Consider the following 23,816-nt stretch of genomic DNA (forward strand, 5'->3'; position numbering starts at 1 on the left):
CTGAGATGATATACAAGGTATACTTGTCCAATTGTTCATATCTGCTTCTCAAATTTCACTATCTGTGGCCATCTGGTCATTAAACACTTTGTAAGGTGTTTTTATACTAATAAACTGGGCTTCAGAAGAATTTTGTCACCTAGAAGGTAACAGCAGATTGATCAAACAGTATACTTGATAAGAAGGCACCCCTGTGTCCCACAATCCAAGAAAGCTTTTCTGACATAATTTTACTCTGTGCATTAACTAAATGATATGGTTCAGCAGAAAAAAACGTGACCTTAGGCTACAATTCACCAAGATAATGCCAGCCCCAATACCTGTCTAAAATTGTTAGGCAAATGAACTGTCCTGGACATGAACTTACCTTCATTACAAGCCAAATGGGCAAAAAAGGCAATAATTTGTACTGTTTTTCCAAGCCCAGCCTCATCTGCCAAAATGCCATTGAGATTCTTCCTGTACAGCTTTGCTAGCCAATCCAGTCCAATCTTCTGATATTCTCTGAGAGGCCCATACAGTAGCGATGGAGTATTGTATTTTACCTGTAATGTGAATGATTTGATACTTTTTTCCTGAGTTAAATTCATAAGGCATGTCATAAAGCATAACCATTCTGCAGTTCAACAACTAGAAAATATTTATGGTAATTTGTTGCTAAAATGTGCAAAATCATGAAAAAAGCATTCTTTATGTAAAAATAAGCACACACAGTAGCAGGAAGTAGGGAGTCTTACCGCTGTTGTTATCCTAGAGCTGCCTTTAGGTAACAGCATTTCTGCTGCAGCAGCAACTTCTGCTATGTCTCGCATATGCTTCTTTGGAGGACTTGATCTGTCTATACCCTTGTACTGGTCAATGCTGAGAAGGGAGTCTATGAGGACAACTTCCTTCTGAGGACTCTCCCTATCAGAGATATGGTCTTCCATTTCTATGAGAGAGAAAAATTACATTGGCATTTAAGATTAACTTAAGTAGTGGTCACACAAAGGAATTGAGACAGCTAGAATTCAGACAGGGGTCTAAAGGATGCAGATAACTTTTAAAAACAATTCTATGATTTTCAGGCTCGTCAAGGTAAAATGAAAATAGCCCAAGCTCAGGATCATGTACCGGTTCTGGACATTCACACTAGCTAGGCTAACATGACCATCAGCTTTTCACAACTTTTAGGGAGGTTCTCTTATAATACTTAAAACCTATTCTCAAATGTGTAATTCTATCACGTTGGTACAGAACAGATGGCAACTGTGTAATAATAGCTAGCTATGAAGTGTGCTGTTTAATCCAGTGTAGAGAGCCTCTTCTATGGCTCACTATTGTTCCTGAGAATCTCACACATCTTGACTTTAAGACAGACAAACACTACCCTCTTTTCATAAACTGAGAAATGAAACCAAAAAAGGGAAAAAAAACATCTTCTGACCATTATCCAAAAATATTTAGTAATAACAGGAATAAATCTAATTTTTCTAATGATCATTCCAAAGGCTTAGCAAGAAAGCCACTGTACTTTCCATTCATTCTTGTACACAACACTCTTCTTCACTTAAAAAATAAAAAATATTTCAAAGATGATTCACTTAGTATTTGTTTTCCCCTAGTATAAAATGTCTTTTAACAGAGACCTGAAGAGCTAATCAATTTATTTCACCTTGTAAGTCAACACAACTTCTTCTAAACAAGAAGTAATTTACCTTCCTCACTGCTATCCTCTTCACTGTCAGGCTTTGGCTGGGGCCAGTGAAAATTTTCTGCAAAGGCACCTTCATACATCTTTAGTAAATCTTCCAGAGGCAATTCAGCTGAAGGTCATGAAAGGATGTAAATTTAAAAATATCAAAACTTGTAACAGTCAATACCGTTGGTTTTAATCTCATTGCATTCTTCACAACTGTATAAAGGCAGTTCTCTAACCAGAAGTTAATTGAAGAGGTAATTATTAGGTGGATGATGGCAGTATTTATTTAATAACCTCGATTACACAGAACACTTGGCAATACACCAAGCAGTTTGCTCACCCAGATTGATTTTTACTGTATTACAAACCGACAGTAAACCATTGGTTGGGGAGGCAGGGGCATCAAATCCAGCCAAGTGGTTGGAAGACAATTCTAGACTTTAAAGTTATAAAACTGAGCTGTGCCTCAACCCCACTAAACAGTATCTCCATGATCCCTTGTATGATCTACTGAAGCAGGAATGAGCATGCTGGCGGTGGCCAGTCAATCAGGAAACATCCTCATTAGGAACTTGGTTGACTGGCTGAGTTATAATCCCTCCAACTGGCCAGCTGGCTGCAGCCACTAAGCTGCCAAACAGACCAAACAAATGGATTTGGAAACTGCATATTAATTGCCAGGCAGGCTTAGCTTAATGGGAAGCTTACCTCTAGAAAGGTTTTTACCATGATAAGTGAAGCAATCCCTATGGGATACTTTGCATACATCAAGCTCAGCAGAGCAGTTATTGTTATGTTGCTAATGAAAGAGAGCTGCTAGCCAGAGCATTGTCCCTAAAAGCCCCTTATCTTCAAGTATTTATACTTCCCCTCCCCAGGATCAGCCCTTCAGGGCCCCTTCAGACCTAACAGGTGGATCACAAAACCCTTCTGAGATACTCAAGACAGCTGATGATAAAATGTTCATATTCAATCTGATACAATTCTGGTTTTAAGTATTTATCATGCACTGCTAGAACTTCAGCTGAGCCTTTTGGTGTGAGGTTTTAAAGAAATGCAGTGCTTCAGGAGAGAAATACTTTTTCTCAAGCCACCTTGTGTGATAACTAGTTAAGTATACAGACCGCTTTATGAAGTACAGATGTCCATCATCATCCCATAAACTAAACGCTACAGCTTTCCAAACAGAAAAAAACAGATATAACTGAACATCTGAATGCATTCAACTTCTCATCTAGAACCCTATTTACAAATATAATAACTGCTGCACGTTTCCACCTGTGGTTTCAGAGCCCACCACAGAGAAGAATTAAGCTACACGCCTACCTTCTTTGGCTAGATTAGACAATTCAGTTTGATGGTTTATGTTTCCTTCTTTAGCTTCTTGTTCTTCAATTGTTTCTTCTTCATCTTCAACTAAAATGAAAGCAAATGCTAATCTTGGCATTCAAATTACACAATAATCCAGGAAGTTTGTAATTACATACCCCTGAAGTGGGGCATAGAATATTATAAGCTAGCATGTGAAAAATGTGAAAGCAACTATAGGGAGAACTTAAAAAGGTAAGTGAAAAGGAGAGAAGCACTTCTGCCTCAGGACAGGATCCAGTCTTGAACTGTAAAGTGTTGGTTGACAATGGCCACCAGAGACAGGTTATTCTGTAGCTTTAAACTGGGAATTTTCTTTGTCAGAAACATGACACAGATATCATCACAAGACAAAGTACATGGGTTGTTCAGTCTGAAATCCTCAGAAGAAGTTTAGTAAGGTTTGAGAAATGAAGGAATGAGGACAGAAAGAATTCAAATCCAACAACAACGATGGCAGTGTGTTTTCAGGGAAAACTTTAGTTTTTCAAATATTCACTGAGGGTCTTTTAAGGAACATTTACTATCTAACTGACTATCTAACCTCTCTAAGAAATGGATGAAGGTTGGTGTTTAGTTTGTGAAAAGCATTGCATCCATGCAGTAACAGACTGAAAATCTGTGGTTTTGGGGTTTTAATACACAACTTACGTACTATGCTATAGATGCACAACTTTGAAAGTTACTTACCTTCCTCATCAGTCAAAGATGTGCTTGCCTTTCTTTTCCTTCCAGATGATGAACAACCCTAGCATTAAATAATTAAAATATTTAAAATAATAGAAAACAAAGTCAGGGAGGTTTTTTGTTTGTTTTTTTTGAAGAAAGCAAAAAGTGCCTTGCAATCACAACAGCATTTGCTAGTAGACACTTAATACCTACTAGCACTTTCCTGGTCATGACAAAACAGATACTCTGCTTCTGTATGGAAGGCAGCACACAATCTGCCACTTCAAGCGTTTGTGGTTCAAGCTACTGAGGTCCAGCTGTGGCACAGAGCCATAGTACACTCTTTCCCTTAAAAACAGTATTGAGGCACAAAACTTTTACCCAAGTAGGAATCAAGGACTAAATTTTCACCAGTCAATAAAAAAGGGATATGGAACAGGCCTACGATTGTTCACTCTCAGCTTTCCAGCGCACTCTGTAGCATGGTTTAGCCTGTGCAAATTAACAGTCACAGACAGTGCTAGGCCACAGTTTGGCTGATAACACATGCTGAAGCTTGTTCCTAACAGGAGACTCAGATGCAGGCATTCTGCTTGGTGAAAGGGCAGAATTTCAGCATGTGGGCATCAGCTGTGCCATGCCAGATGGCTTAGGGCCTCAGAACAATCCCTCATCCTTTTTCCAATTGCACAGATGTAGCCAACCTAGCACACAGTTTGTCTAGGGCAAAAGATATTTATGCTTCATTCAGTTTGATTCATTCTGTAATATATATACCTACATTTCTCAGTAGATAACTCCAAGTAATGCCTGGACAAACTCAAACACAAAAAGGAAGACTACAGAGCGTTGAAGCAAGGAGAAGTAGCCTGGGAGGAATACAGAGGAATTGTTCAAGCAGCCAAGGATCAGGTTAGGAAAGCTAAAGCCCTCATAGAATTAAATCTGGCTAGGGACGTCAAGGGCAACAAGAAAAGCTTCTATAGGCACATCAGTGATAAAAGGAAGACTGAGGAAAATATCGGCCCTCTCCAGAAGGAAAAGGGAGACCTGGTTACCAAGACATGGCTGAGGTACTCAATGACTTTTTTGCCTCAGTCTTCACCAGCAAGGGCTCCAGCCACACCACCCAAGACACAAAAGGTAAAGGCAGGGACTGGACGAATGAAGAACCGCTCACTGTAGGAGACGAGGTTTGAGACCATCTAAGAAACCTGAAGGTGCACAAGTCCACAGCACCTGATGAGATGCATCCACAGGTCCTGAGGGAACTGGCAGATGAAGTGGCTAAGCCACTATCCAGCATATTTGAGAAGTCGTGGCAGTCTAGTGAAGTTCCCTCTGACTGGAAAAGGGGAAACCCCCATTTTTAAAAAAGGAAATAAAGAGGACCCAGGGAACTACAGGCCAGTCAGTCACACCTCTGTGCCCAGCAAGATCATGGAGTGGATCCTCCTGGAAAATATGCTGGGGCACATGGAAAATAAGGAGGTGATCTGTGACAGTCACATGGCTTCAGTAAGGGCAAATCATGCCTGACAAATGTGGTGGCCTTCTATGATGGGGTTACAGCGTTGGTGGATAAGGGAAGAGCCACTGACACCATCTACTTGGACTTGTGCAAAGCATTTGACACTGTCCCACATGACATCCTTGTCTCTAAATTGAAGAGACATGGATGTGACAGATGGACCACTCGGCGGATCAGGAACTGGCTGGATGGTCACACTCAAAGAGTTGTGGTCAACGGCTTGATATCCAAGTGGAGAGCAGTGACGAGTGGCATCCTCAGGGGTGGGTGTTGGGACTGGTGCTGTTTAACATCTTTGTTGGTGACATGGACAGTGGGATTGAGTGCACCCTCAGCAAGTTCCCCGATGACACCGAGCTGTGTGGTGCAGTTGACACGCTGGAGGGACGTGCCATCCAGAGGGACCTGGACAGGCTGGAGAGGTGGGACCATGCAAACCTCATGAAGTTCAACAAGGCCAAGTGCAAGGTCCTGCACATGGGTTGGGGCAATCCCAAGCACAAACACAGGCTGGGCGAGGAGTGGATTGAGAGCAGCCCTGCGGAGAAGGACTTGGTGGTGTTCGTTGACAAGAAGCTCAACATGACCCAGCAATGTGTGCTCACAGTCCAGAACGACAACCGTGTCCTGGGCTGCACCAGAAGCAGCGTGGCCAGCAGGTCGAGGAAGGTGACTCTCCCACTCTACTCCGCTCTCGTGAGACCCCACCTGCATTGCTGTGTTCAGCTCTGGGGCCCCCAACATCAGAAGGACATGGACCTGCTTGAGCGGGTCCAGAGGAGGCCACGAAGATGACTGGGGGGGCTGGAGCACCTCCCCTGTGAGGACAGGCTGAGAGAGCTGGGGTTGTTCAGCCTGGAGAAGGCTCCAAGAAGACCTTACAGTGGCCTTCCAGTACCTAAAAGAGGCCTACAAGAAAGCTGGGGAGGGACTTTTTACAAGGTCATGTAGTGATAGGACAAAGGGTAGTGGCTTTAAACTGAAAGAGGGGAGATTGAGATTAGATCTAAGGAAGAAATTCTTTCCTGTGAGGGTGGTGAGGCACTGGAACAGGCTGCCCAGAGAAGCTGTGGCTGCCCCCTCCCTGGCAGTGTTGGGGCAAGAGTTGGATGGGGCTTTGAGCAACCTGACCTAGTGGAAGGTGTCCCTGACCATGGCAGTGGGGTTGGAACTAGATGATCTTTAAGGTCCCTTCCAACCCAAACTATTCTATGATTCTGTAAATCACCACTCCACAGCTGAAAACATGCTTTCATGCCTCACAAAGTTTACCCCTGGTAACAGTAGATGAAACTCCTGCGCAAAACAAAGTCTGGCAATTAAGTTGTACATCTTTTTGGTCTTGCAATCTTAGAATGAATGATTGAAAGCCACTTGAATAAGTATGAATTCTTCCTTTAAAAGACATGTATCAACTGCAATCCACTTCCCCACTAAAAGTTGTGATTCATAACCAGGAAAAGTGTTTGTGCTTATATGTTCAATTGTCAGTAACTACTCAGAAATCTGCTTATCACCATGTATTTAAGGAAAACATTTCACATTAATAAAAACTTTTTTGCACAGGTAGTCATATTTAAACTAATGTGATGGGGTTTTTACGAAACAGAAAGACTTACCATTTCACTTTCTTTTTCCAATAAAAGGTCTTCTACAGGTTTTGTATCCTTACCTGGAAAATTATTATACTTGATGTATGCATTAGTCACTTAGCAATTCTATGTTTCTTACGTGAACTTTTAAATGCATTCAACATATATTCAAACAAATATTAACAAAATCTAGCACAAAACCATCAAAAAACCCCTAACTCACTGTTCAGATCTGTTCACAACCTATTATTAGCATCTCACAATTCTATCACCAACAAGATTAAACCCCACTGAGTGAAATTATGTAAAACAAGAGCATCAGAATTTATACTGGATTTCTTATAAAATGGACTACAATTACCTTTTCTTGAAATTCTCTTTAAATTCAAAGCTTTTTTCCTTTTCTCTTGAAATTCAATTTGCAGTTTTATTTCAACAACCTGAAATGTAAATCAAGTCTAATAAAGCACTTACATTTTATAAATAAATTACTGGAGATGAAAAAAAACAGAGCGACTTGTCCAAGTATTAATAAGTCAGCATTTACCTGTTCAATGTTAGACCAGAAGTATTCTATTTCTCTAGCAATTGATGCAGCAATTCGCCTTAGTTTGTTTTGTTCTTCCCTTTTAGCTCTCTCCTCATTAAGTTTCTTCTCTTCATGATAACGAGCCACAGTTCTTACCATCTAAAATACCATGAGACATACTGAATTAGGTTACCTCAAAATACGTATCGTTGTGTTTCCTAAGATTATAGTGGTTAGCAGCAGCCAGACGTTGACCATCACTTTATACATGTAACACTTACCTCCAATATTTCTATTATTACGGTATTTACCATGTCAGTAAAATAGACATGAAACTCAAAGGAAAAAAGAAAATACAAGAACTGTAACTAAGCAATCAAGTAGGAAACTTAATTCACTACTCTCAGTACAAAAATTAGAAAAAAAGATCTACTGAAATTAGCACAAACACACACAAGAAAACTTTTTTTCAGACAGCACATATGAAGTCATAGAAATCAAACCACAAAATGTCAAGAGACCAAACATAAAATGAGTTCAAAGAGAGTGTACATACATGAGTGAAAGATCAGTCAACAGCTGTTAAAGACTGACTTGATTGCAACCTTTCGCTCAGGAGGTCCCTAAAACATTGACTTCCAGAAGTCTGAAGCATACTGCCAGGGAAGGATCATTTCCTATTTGCCCTTCCTATTTCTCCTGTTCTTAAAAACCTACCATTGGCCACAAATGGAGTAAGTGCTTCAAATTCAGATTTAAATTATATTCAAAATGTAGATCTTCATTTTACAAAATGATACATCTACTTCAATACTTCACTTATAAGGAAAAGAGTTCTGAGTTTCCACCATTTCAGAATATTCAATAGAAAACAACATAGTAATTTAAACTAATGACCTTCAGTTGCTCTCTTCATTACCCCAAACATTGCTAGAATCCACAGAAAACTCTTGCTTACTGTAAATAAACAGGTTTTACATATTTCATCTCACACCACCCCAATTTTCATTCCAACACTGACTTAATTATTCCCACTGTGCTGCTCTCTTCCCCTATGGAAACAGTTCTCTACCATGTTTGCACTGCTGTCCTGAGAACTCCATGGTTTCTCCTTCATCTTTTTCTGAGATTAAGAAAGAAGAATTAGACAGACAACCACACTCAATGGAAGTTATTTACAGAATTCTATATTTACTCTTCATTGAGAGGGAATAACTGATTTGTGAGACAGCCACGATAGCCATACTTTTTAAATATGACACAGTTAACATTCTCCTAAAGAAACTATTTGATTTCCAGAGGAACAAAATCCACAAAATCCAAAACTATTATTTGCATCCACAATCAATACAATTATCTAGGCTGTTTCAAATGCTAGAATATCCAAAGCTGACAACATGGCTTCTCATTTAAGTTAAAAACTGGTGCCTTATATTCCCATCACTCCTATCTGTAGGAAAAGATCATTTAAATAGCTTTGCTACCAAGATGAGAGATGTCGAGATCAATTGTTCTAAGTCAAAAAATGTTTTTCAAGTACCTTCTTAGCAGTTGCCATCTTCCATTTTCTCTCTTGGGCAAAATCAGTTGCCATCCACTGCATTTCTTCCAGCAAATAGTCCCAGTGAGATTTTGGTCTTGGAGCCTCTTGGAGTTTGGGCAGTCGCCTCAGGGACCATAAACCTTCCTTTCTCAGTTCTGCTATTCGTTGATGGATTTGATTTTCCTTAAAAAGAAGTACATATAGTTACAATGAAGCTGCAGAATGCACCTAAAATAGTAGCCAAATATAGTAATCGCTCCCACTTCATCAAAATAATTGATAGCAAAAAAAAAGGTGTAACATGCATTACAAAAATCAAATCTGAACACTGCATCAATGGAAAAATCACCGGACTAAATTCAACTTATATGTAAAGAGAATCACAGTACCTCAACTTGTATTACATGAGGTACTTTGTTAAATAACAGGATAAAAAAGGTTCACTGGGCAGCACGAAAAGCAAGTCACAAGACATATGCAAACTGCAATCAAATAATTTTTTAATAAATTGAAATTGTAGTCATATTTATCCACAGAAAATAAACATATCTTCATTACTAGTGTTGCTCGATTCTGTGAAAAAACAAGTTCTCTATCATGTTCCTGTTAAGTAAGCAGAACAACACCTCCAGTTAGCTATAAAAATAAATAAGGTTGCAGTCACCTCGAATGAGTAGATAGAATCAATATAATAGAAAGAACACAACAGTATAAAGACCAGTAATTCTTCAAATTTTCTGAAGGCCCATAAAAGCAAAACTCAGTATGTAAAGCAGACTGAAAAAAAAAACCAAACACCACCCCCAACCCTCCCGAAAATAGCCCATTTTCAAAACTCAGAGACATTGCTCATGTTAATTGCTCTCTGTGTGTTAGCTGTTCATAAGTTTTGGGGAAAAACACAAAATCTTACCAGCTTTACTTGCTCAGCAAGCTTGTCTTGAGAGTTGTCCTGTGGTAATACTGCTGCATTCTGAGCTGGACTTTGTGTTTTAGGTGCTGCTGCGACTGCTAAGCCTGGGGGTTTTGATGCAATAGGAGACAGGGACTTGTTAGTTGCTGGAGAGGTCCTGTTTGTTTGTACTGGATACGCAGAAGGCGGTGTTGTGCCTGAGATAGTTGCTGGCGCAATGGATGAGGTAGGTGGGAGTGTATTTGCCGTAAGACGCTGAGAAGTCTGAGCAGGATCTGCAGATGGTCGTGTCAGAGTCACAGTCTGCCCAAGAAGCACATTTGTTAGTGATGAGCCTAGGATTCAACACTGTCTTAGCCTACACTACAGCAGACCATAATGTGGACTTTAATTTAACAAAAAATGTGCACCTGCATTTTTATAAGGAAAGGATTTAAGTGTCCAGTGGAATTAAAAATTTCATATATTTTCAGGAAGATAATAATCTTAGATTTTACTGGGCACTGAAACAAACATATTTTCACCCCAATAAAGTTCACACACCTGTTGCTGTATTGTAGCTTGTGGCTGTGACACTTGGCTTGGTGTCTGTCCTTGTACATGGATTGCTGGTGGCACCTGCTGTTGAAGTGGTGCTGGAAGTGGAGCAGAAGTCAGGGGTACACTTTGAGGCTGGATCTTCACCTGAATCTGAGGCTGAGCTGGGGACTCCACTATCTGTGGTTGCTGCTGTGAAAGCTGCAGCGCAGCTGGGAGAGACGTCATGGGGACATTTGCAGGTTGCAGTCTCCCCGGCAGCTGCGGCGGAGGTGTATGCAGACTTGCTGCGTTCTGCACAGGAGGGCCTTTAGATGGGTCATACTGTTGTTGACTCTGTTTCTGCCCAGTCAGCTGCACAGTTTGAGGAGTGGGAGGCATTCCACCTACAAAGCAAGAGAAAGCACAGCACAGATGAAATTAAGATGTCCAATGCTCTTTACTGATATAAAGAGGAAATCAACTGCAAATAGACTAATTTGTTACTTACTTTGCCACAAGACACCATCACTTGAAAATACCACATCACAATCACAAAATAAATCACCATTACAATAAACAACAAAGTATTTCATGCATGGGACTGCAACTAAAATTTGGAGCACAGCAACTAGAAAAACCCATGTCATTATATGTCTTCTGAACTTCTTATACTTCAAAAAAAAAAAAAGAAAAAGGACTAGTGAGATAATGGAATTTAGCCTAAAATAACAGCATCAAGTCTGAATAATATTTAGTTCTTAACACATTCACTCTAACACATATTCTAAAGCTTGACATGACTAATGAACAAAAATTTGCCATGATGTTGCAAATTAGGAGGTTTCCTTTTCATAAATCATTGGCTCAGTTCCAGAATTCTCAGTTTAACCATTTTGCATCAGCACCTGTGACGTATTTCCATGCCCACATGCACCTTTGGAGCCCGTCACTCAGCTCCTTAAACAGACCAGGCATTGCATACCAAGTATTAATTTACATGGAGAAGTGTGTGGTGGGACTAGGATCTTGGAAGGCCAGAAGCCCAAGTTTCTAGTCCCATCACTAACATCTCCTTGTTAAATTAATGTGCAATTGGCATGTGGTGACACAGTACCTTGTGCCGTTGGCATTAGCTGTTGAAGAGGAACTCCTGAAGCCACACCCGGGTGCTGAAAAACCATCCCATGACGGCCCACTTCAATTCGTGGTCTCTTAGACGAATCTGTGATATTCAAATTCCATTTATGGCATGGTATAATGGAATGGGTTCAATTTTACAAAGCAAACTACTACACATGATTCCAACATCAGCTCAGAAAGCTACGACTACTATACATGTGTAGCATTTATGAAGAACATGCTCCAAGGGCAGAGTCCCTCTAACTTCAAGTTGGCCATCTCCAATCTTCTTAGTCAGAACAATCAACCTAACAATGTCTCCATGCCTGCCAAATCCAGCCCTATATATTGTGAGTGGAGTGCACCCTGCACACAGCACCATTCACAATAGATAGCCCTAAGGATCTGACAATTCCCAAGGTGAGGCAAAACTGTATTTCAAGAGTTATAGAACAGTGGGCTCCATTAACTGGTTGGAAAAAAAAACCAAAGAACCAAAGTTAAATTCTGTTTGAGGAACATACCTGCTGGTGCAAGTGCCTGCTGTCTCTTAAAAGCTTCAATTTCTATGGTGTTCACAGTCCCCGTTACTGGAGTCCCTGTATGCGTTTGCTATTAAAAAAAGAAAACAAATCACAAAAGTTCAATCTGTAGATAGTCTAACACCAAGATGTAATTTACAGACGGATCTAAAGAGGCTGGCACAGAGCAAATCCTTCACAACAGTTGTACAATGAACAAAACAAGATTCATTCAATATCCCTTATAAAGTTTTAGATGTCCATAACACACAGATACTCTTCGTTGAGTTTAAATTTTAAAACAATAACTAAACTGAAGAATTTGGTTTTATATAATATACATCTACATTTTTTAAAAGGATACCAAACCCAGGAAAATGGGATATGTAAAAAATAAACTTGCCTAATTTATTTTTTTTAATAAATGGAAATTTTCGTTAGTGTATTACCCTTCATCATTTGCATAATGCTGCAATGAAGTCAAAATGACGTATTCATATAGTATATAGCTGCAATAAAAAGCTGACATAACAAAAATTGAAAATTGTGACTTCATTACACGATTAATTAGAAGGGAAATTAGATGAGAAAAGAATTTATGCATAATCTGTATCATAAGTAACAAGACACAAAAGTAAGAAACGAGAGTCAATACACTGGTGAAAGCTAATACTTTTCACTCTGTGAAACATCAGTAACGCCCAAATTAACTCTCATCTCGAAGACAGTTTAAACTGACTTGAGCTTCCACCAGTGTCACTGTCAGGATAGAGCTCCACGAGAGTTAACCTTGAAATATTTCAGGAAAAACTGCTAAGGCTCAGAAGATGGAATAAAAGAATCTCAGCCAAGTTACACAAGTTCCAATTCCAGTTTTCCAGATGCTAGACTTGTACTTGTTTGCACAGCTGGGAAAATGAGTACCATAAAGAAACTCGATGAGGAAAAACACAATATTGCCATAAGGCTAAGGTGACATCAGAGCTCATCAGAAATTACTAGATATTTTGTCCAAGGATAAACATCACACAACTATGAATTAACAAGCCTGGAAGAGCACTATTGATATTGAGATGCAAAAGAAATCACTGGGGTTTGATTCAGCAAGTTGGAGTTTAGCTTCAGTAAGATTACACAGTGCATTAAAACTTTTTTTAAAAATTACTACATTTAATATTGGCAATGATGACAGAGAATATATCCTAAACAATCCTTTCAGCATCAAACTCACATGGCAGACTCATGTACAGGATTACTGAAGCAAACAAGTTTGGGTATATGACTATTTCCATGTTCTTTGGGCCCTCAGCACTACTGGCAAGTACTTAATAATGCACGTCAGTGTTTGTGCAAGACCAATTCCTTTTAGTGAGTTTCCAAGTCATATTTTTAAATTTTTCTCAATATTTAGTCATGCTATACGCAATATTCTACTATGAAACCTAATATGAGAAAAATAAGGGCTATCCCAAGGTCTTAAGAGATTCTATCAGAAAATACAAACAGACTATGTATGGCAGCCTCTACATCCTAGAAAATGAGCTAAATTAGCACTCAAGTTCACTAAGTGTAATTTTCTGATGCTGAGAGCCTTTGCCATATCAATGTACAGTAAGGGTTTGCAAATGTTGTGAAAATTTCTTATGACAACATAGCAAAGACAGCAATTTCCCAAAAGAATCTTCTAGTTTATTCGCAGGTCTTTTCTTCTCTGATTTTTAACAGGAATTCCTCCAATGTAAATCAAGCCTAAGAAAATAAACACTAGTCTGTATTGAAAGCAACCATAGCAGTCACAACCCTGCATCTTCAATGCTTCATCAAACGGTATTAATAAACATAGCCAAAGTCACCTAAAATGACTGGGTTTCAAACACTCCTTTTTGAGCTGAATATATTCCATACCACTCAGATTCTATCAATAGCTATGAATTAATAACATTTAATCTCTTTGTTGTTGTGAGGGCATTCGTGGCCACCCTCGTGATACAGCTATAGCTTTAAGATGTGAATTTTGGTTTTACGAATCTCTGACTCCTATTCACCCCTAATGGTCATGGTTCACTGCCATCTCACACTTGATATGGATTAAGTTTTCAAATGCTTGTCTTCTCCCAGGGCAGACGTGCAGCATATTTCAAGTGCAACAGCCTGTGTCTGGCAGAGCATCACACACTTAGGCATTTATAGAATTTTCAAAGTCACAAAAACTTATTCTGTACAATTCTACTGAATTAACAAATTCATCTTATGTCCCGTTTGCATCAAACGCTTTCTGGAACATCAGTTTAAGAAAGTATGTTCTCCAAACTCTGCTTCAGATGCCATTTATTTCACATGCACTCTTACTCTGGATGATCACATACTCACAGTTTCAGGCTGCATCTCTACTTTAGGATTTTGACTGACATTTTCTTAAGAGTATGCCTCCCAGCGGTCTGCATCATCACCACGAAATTTAAGCCAGACGCTTCAAGAGGTTATGGCTTTATAAACTGCAGTCACATACCACTAATATTAGACTAATACTGTCCTAACTTTAATTAAAATAATGTAGTACTCTGAAGGTCATTATGCAGCATGCCCACAATAATCGTTCTGAGTGCTGCACTTAACGCACTCAAATTTGAATGATGATGCTGATCAGGACACATTATTTCTCTATAAACAGTTACAAAGAAAAACACCGATGGAAAGAGATGCTAACAGTCTGCGCTAAAAGGTATTATCACAATTACACAGAGACTTTTGTACGTTTTTAACATGTACCTGCTAGTTTCTCTGAAACGGGTCTGAAATGGTATAATGCTTTCAGAAGTACTTTACCACTGCTGTTGCTATAGCTTGATGATAACCCTAATCACTTTAATAAATAACCTGATATAATATTACACAGTTTATACAGCTTAGATGAAGCCTGACTGCCTAAGGAGACTTCCAAGACATGTCAGTATTGGCCATAATGAAGAGCTCTCAGTGCAAGCCCCTTTACTAGGCAACTCGTTTGTAAAATATCAGTACGAACATCCCATTTGTTATATACACAGGAATACAACCCATTTTACATTTCATTTAACTCTCCATTTTCCAAAGCCTAGCTGAAGGCAGTACAGACTGTACAGCTTCCATGGGACAGCAGAGTAATTCACCCTCTAACACCTGCTAAGCCTATATAATTGAGCTAAAAGGTAAATATTTTAGTTGCAGAGGAATTAGGGTGTATTGTTTCTCAGAGTATATAAGCAATGGTATCTGGGTAACACAGAGTTGAAGGTAGCTGCACAAACCCATACTAGCCTGCATTTAAAAGCTGCATCATCACTGATCCACAAAAACTTTAACTGATTATCACATGTATTTCTTTACTTCGTTCAGTATTCCTTCATGAAAGAAAAAGAAAAAAAAAAAAAAGAAGAAAAAAATTTTAAAAGAGAACTCATATAATAAAAACAAGCACTTCAGTTTCTTCGTCCCAACATTTATGGTAGAGCTAATGGAAAGCAGTTAGTTATTTTAAAAAACTGTGTCTGAGGGTTATTATTGTTGTTTAAAACATTTCAGGGAAGGCAAATCCAAAACCTTCTGTAGCCATACTCAAAACCTTCAATAGATAAAGAAAAAAAGAAAAGAAATTTAGAAGAAATCCACAATTACAATGCCACAGACAAAAGAATCCATATTATCACTATGCAGAATGCACAAATGAACCAAATGCATTAGGGAAACAAAAGACAAACAAACCAAAGTGAAAACATTCAAGCCGAAAGTTAATGAAATAAGCCAGCAACCTGGAGACAAAGGTTTAACTTCCTCAAGGCTTCATTAATACTGATGCATTTGAAGATTGCGAAGTTTGTTTTGTTTTGTTTAGATGATAAGGGATGGGCTTTTGGGAAAATTCTAATTCATCTAAGAAATATCAAATCTGAATGAAGAAAAAAAATCTGGGATGAAACTACATTTTAGAACCATTGAAAAGTACCTGAAATGGTTGCTGCTGGGATGAAAAAGCAGCAGAAACATTTGGAGGAAGCTGGGTTGCTATAGCGACAGGAGTACCAGTCTGCCCATCCTTTCCTGTCACAACCTTTACCTGAGAGAAATATTTTGGGAAAAAAAAAAAGAAGGGAGAATCATTTTCTTTTTAAAAGTTTTTCTTCTTTTTTTTTTTTTTTTAACTGTTCAACACACTCATTTTGTACTGATGGTACCTCGCTGAAGAGGGGATTATAACTAAACCACCATCAGTGCAGCTTGGTTTGAGCGCAGGCTGTTTTGAAGAGTTCTGTCTCACTTTTAATAGCAGAACAGAGTACAGCCTTGACTATTTATAATGACTTCTTGTCACTTGAAACCTTTTCTTAAATCCACTTAACATAAAAGTGTGTTTAATTTAACGATTGCTGCTCCTAACGGACAACAAATTAGCATGACAGACAGTTTGAACTTAAGAGAGCTCCAACATTTATTTAAGCAATGAGCACAGCCACCATTCGCTCTTCCCTTGAATTCCCAAAGTGATCAACCTTTCCAGGCAAGGGATGAAGTGCATTGCTTTAGCAGAAAGTGATAAAGAGGGGGGAGGGGGAAATAAAAGAGAAGAAGACAAAAAAATACAAAGAAAGAACATACTCAAAAGATGTCTTAATCTTTCAAAAGGATTCATCATTTGAAAACACATAAAGACTTTGCACTTTGCGAAATTCTCCAGCAGTTAAACAGACAAGCGGCTTTCACAAACAAAAGATGATCTATCACAAGAAGGCAGTAAAGTACAGCAAACTCCAAAGCCAAAAGACCGAGGGGTAGAGCCTCAACTGATATAAACTGTAGTAGCGCCACTGACTTCAAGGAACATACACAATTTACACCCGCTAAAGATCTCTCAAAATGTGCGTACCGTAGTTAAAAATACCTGGTATTTCAGCTGACAAACACGCAACCCAACAAGAACACCTAAACAATTTGACAAAATACAAACCAGGTGAAAAAAAAAAATATTGAATATCCATTGTCAATAAATTACAATAACAGGCTAGCTTTTATGTTACTGTATATAGAAAAAAATTATTCCTTCAAAATTATCAATAACTATCACAGCAGAAATACATTTTTCCTAGTCCAGAAGTTTAGACCACAAAGCAATGAACAAATTAACCTTCAGCTGTTACACTGTTAAAGTTTCCCACAAATCCCAACTGAAGATATGATCGCTAATGATTCACGCCTGACAGTCATGAACTTTCAGTGAAGACACTCATTTCTAACAGGTATTTCAAAGCAATATGAGTTTCATTACATAAATGTTTGTTTGTTTGGTTCTTTACAAACCGGCAACTATATACCCATACATAGAGACTTTTACAAAATGAGTGCCAAATGATGCAGTGGCTTCAGTTACATCCTCCCTGTTGAACCACCTGCCATGTCGGCCCGGAAGGCGGGCTCTGTCCGAGACAGGCACTGCTCCCGCACCCACCGGGTGCTGCAGGTCAAGAGCTACACAAACGGGTACAAACGTTGCACAGCATCTGTCTGTGGCAAGCTTATTTCAAGTCCTTTTGCCATTAATAAACAGTGAATTCATGTTAGTTAAATAACAAAGTTAACTTGTTACTCTCCGGTCTGTTAAGTGCTATTTGTTTAATCATTTAGGCAGCAATGCATGCACAGAGCTCTGACAGCCTAGGTAACCTGATTCATTATTACGGACCCATACACATTACAATTCACATGTTGTCTCTGAGTAATTAAATTAATTCAGGTTTTTTGTTGGCCACAGCAACACTGAACTTCACTAACATCTATGGTTAGAAGTTACATGAGTCAAATAGAGGTTAACCTCTTATAAGACTTTTTGCTCATACTTTTTCGGTTTGTGTGAGTCTAGTAAGTGAAATTTCATCTATGATTCCTATTCATATTCATTCTGATAGCTTAAAACAGCTTCCACACCAATGCCATCTTTATTTGTGTGTGGGCTTACATACTAACTAGGACAGTGAAAGCTCCCTTCACCTCTCTATTCTCTTCTTTTAAATACATATATCTAACAGCACGCTCAAACCGACCTGTCGAATCACAGTATCTAACAGAACTGCATTCTCACAGACCAACTATTTAAAGAAATATTGCCAGACTTCATCAAGTAAAAATGATTTTTCAGGTACTGTCACATTCTCTAATACTTCACAATCCACGTGCCGCAACTTCATCTACGATTTCACTCCAAAACATTAACCAACAGATTTCTTACCTCATCATTGATGACCTCAGATTGTTCTTCCTCTTCTTCCTCCTCTAGATCCAAGTCATTTTGCCTCAGGTATGCTTGCAGTGGAACACAATGTTTCTTCTTAAAAGCTAGAAAGTCCATCATATTCCCTTGAAGATGTTGCAGGAAAAACAGTTCAATCAAACATTCCTTAAAAGTTTCCTTAAGAATTTCCATCTGCTTGTGGTGATGATCCAAACATTGTTTTCTCATTTGAGCAGTCTCTTGGTTGGCAGGAGGAATCTCCTCCAATTTTTTGGGTTGTTTTTTCACTGCTGTATTAACCGTAGGAGTAAGAGGAAGACTCGAGAGCCCCTGTGGTACAGTGGCCCGTGAAGGACTCGTGGGAGGAGGTGGTGATGTCATTCCAAATGCACTAGGTCCCCCAACTCCTGCTATCAATCCACCAGAAGTCCTGTCATATCCAAGGGGTCTACCCAGCTGCTGCCCTTGAAGCACTTGCTGCTGCTGTTGCATAAGTTGCCCCTGGATAATATTGCTGATTTGGGGCGGCAAGCTGGTCGTCGTAATATGGCCCGGGCTAGTCAAAGATTGCATATTTGCTCCGCTAGCTACAGGGCTCTGAGGACCGAGATGATGAATGGTGCCACCAGACTGCGAATGAGGCTGTGAAAGCCTGCGTTCCCTCACCGTAGCAGGTGTCCCAGAAGATGGAAGCTGTACTTGTGCAGCAGCTCCCTGAGCAATCTGTGCAATTCCCGGTCCTTCTTGATACACAAAGTGTCCACCATTGGAAGGACTCAAGCTGATTTGTCTCACAAGCACACTAGCATCTACGAATCCTCTAGTAGGGCTCTGGCTGCACATACCCAAGCCAGGGCCCGGAGTGCCTGCCCGAACGTTGGGCAACGTTTGCACCGGCACGGGGTTAGGCTGTGTAGGGCTCTGAGACTGAACCTGCTGTGGCAGCGGTGAAGTGACTTGAATATACGATGGGGATCCATGCTCAAACCGCCTCTGCTGAGGACTGAACTGGAAACTCGGTGATGTTGGGTTTGGAATAGGCAATGGGGTAAGCGTTATCTGCTGGTTTCCTGAAGCCACCGGTCCAACATTTTGCAGCGTGATGTTCACATTCTGCCCAGCTACTGGACTTCGACTCATTATGAATTGCTGTATTTGGTAACTGGGGGACTGGGGTGCAGATGGACTTGCAGAGGGTGCAAAAGAAGCTGCAGGGGACTGGGGTAAATTTGCCTGTTGCTCTTCTCCCTCACTGCCCGTGAAGGACCTGGACCTCTGGAGCTGGCGCTGGGCATTCTGAGGACCATTACCATGGTGCATCCTCACTGTTTTAGGTTTTTTACAGTATACTCTAAAGAAATACACAAAAACACAAATTCAGGGAAGGTAAAAATATTCCTGTAACTGAAACTATTTAGTTACTATTCAAAAGACTACGTTACAGTAACAACTTGGTTGTCCTGTCTTTGCAGTACTTAAAATATACTTAAATATGTTTAATGTTTTACGTCATCAGTCAAATTATCCAAAACCATCAGCATCACAAAAGCTCACTTAAATCCCTCATATATTTCTCTAGCTAATGAAGTGCTATTAAATAGTTTTACAAATTATACATTCCTCTTAGCTAGTTAGAATGACTTCAAATAATTAAAAAATACTTTTTCCCTATCTGTTGTATCTTGAAGTTCCACAGTCTCCAGTATCAAAAATATCTACTTTTTTGTGTTCCTTATTCCCAGTGTTCCAGTGCTTTTAACACTTAATACAATGTTCTCAAAAACACAACAGTTGCTTAAAATGTACAGTATGTTTCTTCAACAATAACTAAAAATATGATAGACACAGACTATTTAACTTTATTGTTCTAGCTACTGAAAAAAACGCGTCATGAAAAACATCCCTACCAAATCATCTAGAAAGTATTGTACTTGATACTTAACTCTGCTTCCTCTTTCCTTCAGAACACTAATCCCTTAAAAAAGATGAAAATTAATCCAAACCTGCATTTCATTTAAAATGCTATTTATTGAGCCAAGCTATCCAGAAATCCAAAAGCGTTTAGGTTTTGCGATTTAATCATTGACGAACAAAAATTCCACTGACATGCACCGACAGGTAGATTCAGTGCTGGGTGTCACACAGCAGTAGCAGCAAAAGAAAAACAAAACCTTTTTTTTTTTTTTTTTTCAAAATCTCTCTCATGTTTTGAAAACAACAGTTTAATTTTTGCTATTTCAGGCCCAACACGCGTACAAGTACGCTGCCATTCGTCTCCGCTGCTAACTCCAAGTTGGTTACAAGTGGCAAGAGGCAGCAGCACCTCAACACCGCAGCACTGCTGAAGGGTGACGCGATGCAGCGGCTCGTCCCGCTCCTCCGCTGGTCCTCGGGCAGGGAAACACAGCTCGAGCCTGCCGCTCCCCCGGCCTGGGCTACCTGCAGCCATCTGCTCGAGCCCTGGGGATGGAGAGATTCCCTTCCTCGCCCCCGGGAAAGAGCCGGCTTCCCGGGAGGGTGAGGGAGCGGCGCAGCGCTGGCACACGCGGGCCAGGGACGGGAGGCTGCAGGGGTGGGGGGACAGGAGGCTGCGGGGGGGGGGCCAGGATCGCACACGCCAGGCAGGTACCACGGAGCGCAGCCTGCACCGCGAGCACACACAGTTCTGGGCAGATCGCGTCTGTCCCGCTCCTCGGCGCTCAAATCTGAGGGAGAGCCCTCAGCGGAGCGGGAAGGAAAAAAAAATTCCACTCCTTGCAGGCACCTTTTCCAGAAGATTTAATAATCCTGCAATACTTCGTGGTATTGTGACTCTATCATAGCACTGATACCAAATAATTAAGATTCAAGTGATATCACCTATCGCCAGTAACAAGGTCTTATTATTTTAATTACCTATACTTCGCTAACATTTACGGCCCAAGTGAAAACACTTAATTAATTACACGCTGATAAGGAAGCGTCACCAGCGCGCTGCTGGCCTCCTCCAGCCCGGGGAGAAGCGATCGCCTTTTGTGTGCGAAAACTGAAGTAGGCAAAGGGCCCGCACACCGGGCCGGGCCCGCGGCGACCGCCCAGCCCCGGCGCCCGAAGTTCGCGCGGGGCTTCCCCCACCGAGGCCCGCGGCCCCCGCCGAGGCAGCGCCCCGGGAAGAGCCGCCGCCGTTTCTCCCCCGCCCGCAGCGGGACGCGGCCGGCCCTGCCCGCCCCGGACACGGCACCCCCCCACACCTCCCCGCCCCAGCGCCGTGCGGGCGGCGCGGGGAAGGCCCGTTCCTCTGCGGCCGCCCCCGCCGCCAGAACCGGTGCCGCCGGGCCGCGGGCCCGAGGCCTGCGGGGTGAGGGGGCGGCGGGGGGGAGGAGCGGGGCCCGGCCGCCCCCCCACCCCGGCCCTCCGAGCCCGGCGGGCCCCACTTACCGCGGGCGCCGGGGCCAGACTTTCCATTCGCTCCTCACAGGAAGCGGGGGCGGGGGGCGGCCGGAGCGGCAGCCGCTACCAGCGCCGGCAGGAGACAAACCGCGCCTCCTGCGCCTCGCTCCGCGCCCGGCGCCTGCGCCTGCCCCGCCGGCCGGGCCGCACTCTGCGCCTGCGCCGCCGCCCGCGCATGCGCGCTGCCGCCCCGCCGCCCCGGGCCCGCGCCCCGCCGCCCGCCGGCTGAGGGGAGCCGGTGGCGGGACGCGGGGGGGGCCGGCAGTCGCGGGGCTCCGGCGGCACAGGGAGCGCTGCCCCCGGCGGGAACCGGGGCACAGCGGCGCAGGAACGAGACTCGGGCACAGGGCAGAAAATTAACTTTTATTGTAGTGCAGATACGGGAGTGTAATACGCGTCCAAACAGTAATTCCTGACTGGGCAGGTAACGCTGCCGACGGTTTTCTCCAAAATTTAGTGTAAAAATCCACCACGAACTATACACTGCTTACCTGGAGCACGGGCAAGAAAAGGGAGAAATGCAGAAAGGAGGAAAAAAAATAACCTAGAATGAAATACGGCCAAAGAAACCTGGGGAATAGTTTAGCAAAAAAGGCAATGCAGCTTCCACCGGCTCAATGGGGACATTCCCTTCTCCTTTCCAAAGAGGACATTTCACTATTAACATCAGCTACTGAAGACGTCCTGGAGGCAGAACCCGGGTGTACGCGAGCTCTGCTTGCCAGAGGCTGCTGTCGGGGAACTGCTACAGTGATTCCATCCCTGCCAGAGTCACTGTGCTCCGAGGATCAGGACTTGGTTCCTGGGACTTTTTGAGATTAAATCGAAAATGAACGTTCAGATGAATATTGGTTACCAGGTAAAAGAATAGAGATAAAACTAAGATAAAACTGAAAATAAGTGACAGTATACAATGATGACGGTGTTTAAAATCCTACATAATTAAAATTAATTACACTTAAATAAATACAACAGTTGGGATATACTATTTTCTGAAGAGTAAAGGACTTACCGAAAGACTATTCTCCCATCATTTTCACTTACTGTCAATAAATTTTAAAGTGAGCAATGCCATTTAATAAAGATTTGAGGATTTATTTTCAGTAGCAAAATGTGAACTGAAAATAAAAAGTAAAAGGTTACCCGATATAAGCGGAGTCATCAAAAGCATCTGCACAGTTGTTATCAGAGTGATGGTTACAACTGATGCTGTCAAACGCTTCTGCTTGGAAAAACTGGCCAGGGGCTGTGGGCTCAGGCTGTGCTGGAAAGGCAGGTACCACGGACACTCGCTGGGATACAGCATTTGCTTGTATAGCAAGCTACTCAAAATTCTAAAATACAGTTATGATTCTGCTTACTAAACACTCACGTAGTCTACTAACAGCAATGAGGAATTAAAAAAACCCAAAACAAACTTCAAAGTCTTCACAATGTAATGCACATTTCAACTTAAAATCGCCTTTCCTTCTGGACCTGCAAATGCTTTTATGGTTTTGGCATTGCTTGGGGAGCGATAAACGTAGTTACAAGAGTTAAGGACACTGCTGACAAAGTCCCAGTTTGCTGTCTGTGCCGGTGACACAATAACAAGGTTTAAAAGAAGTGTCTAACTGTTTCACTGCCTAGGGGCAGAGAGAAATCAAAACAGTGTAATGTTTCAGTTAAATGCTTTTCTTGTGTGCACAAGCATGTATAATCCCGTATTAATCAAGGTCTATGGATGCTCTAATAAACTTCCGAGTAAAAAGTTTCTGAAGTCAATAAAAATGAAGTACTATCTTAGTTTTAACAGTGCCAAGTCTTCAGCAATTAGCCATGCAGGACTATCCTGCCCCGTGTCAGCAGCTGACCTGCTGAAAGCTGGCAAAGCTCTTGCAAAATACATTTTCTGTTTTACCCAGAGGAGGGTCTCCTGAGCTTTGCTCTTCTGTCGTGTTTTCAATAATCTTGGAGTCACTTGGACGAAAAGTGAAGGTGGAGGAACAACCACCCTTCTATGGCAATGCTTCTTTCTCTCACCTGAAGCTAATTGGCAGGACAAAGTTATTATCTCCAGTGAGAAAGGAACTTTGTGCAACAAGATCATGACAGAAAGCTGTAAATCATTTAACTAATGATACATCTTTTGCAGTACTTTTCT

The 23,816-nt window shown here is 41.4% G+C and overlaps 1 protein-coding gene across 15 annotated transcripts in view; it reads right to left on the reverse strand.

Moving 5' to 3' along the window:
* The window catches only part of EP400 (E1A binding protein p400), a 52,937-nt gene extending 31,142 nt beyond the window's left edge, over window positions 1-21,795 (reverse strand). For 13 of the 15 annotated variants that reach the window (XR_012631342.1, XM_074887604.1, XM_074887602.1 and 10 more), the window contains exons 1-15: window positions 21,662-21,795; window positions 18,242-19,595; window positions 11,989-12,076; window positions 11,460-11,567; window positions 10,370-10,749; window positions 9,827-10,129; window positions 8,911-9,096; window positions 7,389-7,529; window positions 7,203-7,281; window positions 6,869-6,921; window positions 3,740-3,797; window positions 3,008-3,097; window positions 1,698-1,805; window positions 738-931; window positions 368-545 (exon numbers count right to left, since the gene is read on the reverse strand). Coding sequence is in view for 14 of the 15 variants with exons in the window: in XM_074887604.1 (XP_074743705.1) it covers window positions 368-545; window positions 738-931; window positions 1,698-1,805; window positions 3,008-3,097; window positions 3,740-3,797; window positions 6,869-6,921; window positions 7,203-7,281; window positions 7,389-7,529; window positions 8,911-9,096; window positions 9,827-10,129; window positions 10,370-10,749; window positions 11,460-11,567; window positions 11,989-12,076; window positions 18,242-19,564 (3,289 nt within the window). In the remaining variant the exon portion in view is untranslated. The remainder of the gene's footprint in view (window positions 1-367; window positions 546-737; window positions 932-1,697; window positions 1,806-3,007; window positions 3,098-3,739; window positions 3,798-6,868; window positions 6,922-7,202; window positions 7,282-7,388; window positions 7,530-8,910; window positions 9,097-9,826; window positions 10,130-10,369; window positions 10,750-11,459; window positions 11,568-11,988; window positions 12,077-18,241; window positions 19,596-21,661) is intronic. The other 2 variants (XM_074887605.1, XM_074887599.1) reach the window with 1 other exon arrangement.
* Window positions 21,796-23,816: the final 2,021 nt, after the last annotated feature.

Source organism: Strix uralensis, chromosome 17, assembly GCF_047716275.1.
Source record: "Strix uralensis isolate ZFMK-TIS-50842 chromosome 17, bStrUra1, whole genome shotgun sequence".
NCBI classification, from domain to species: Eukaryota; Metazoa; Chordata; class Aves; order Strigiformes; family Strigidae; genus Strix; species Strix uralensis.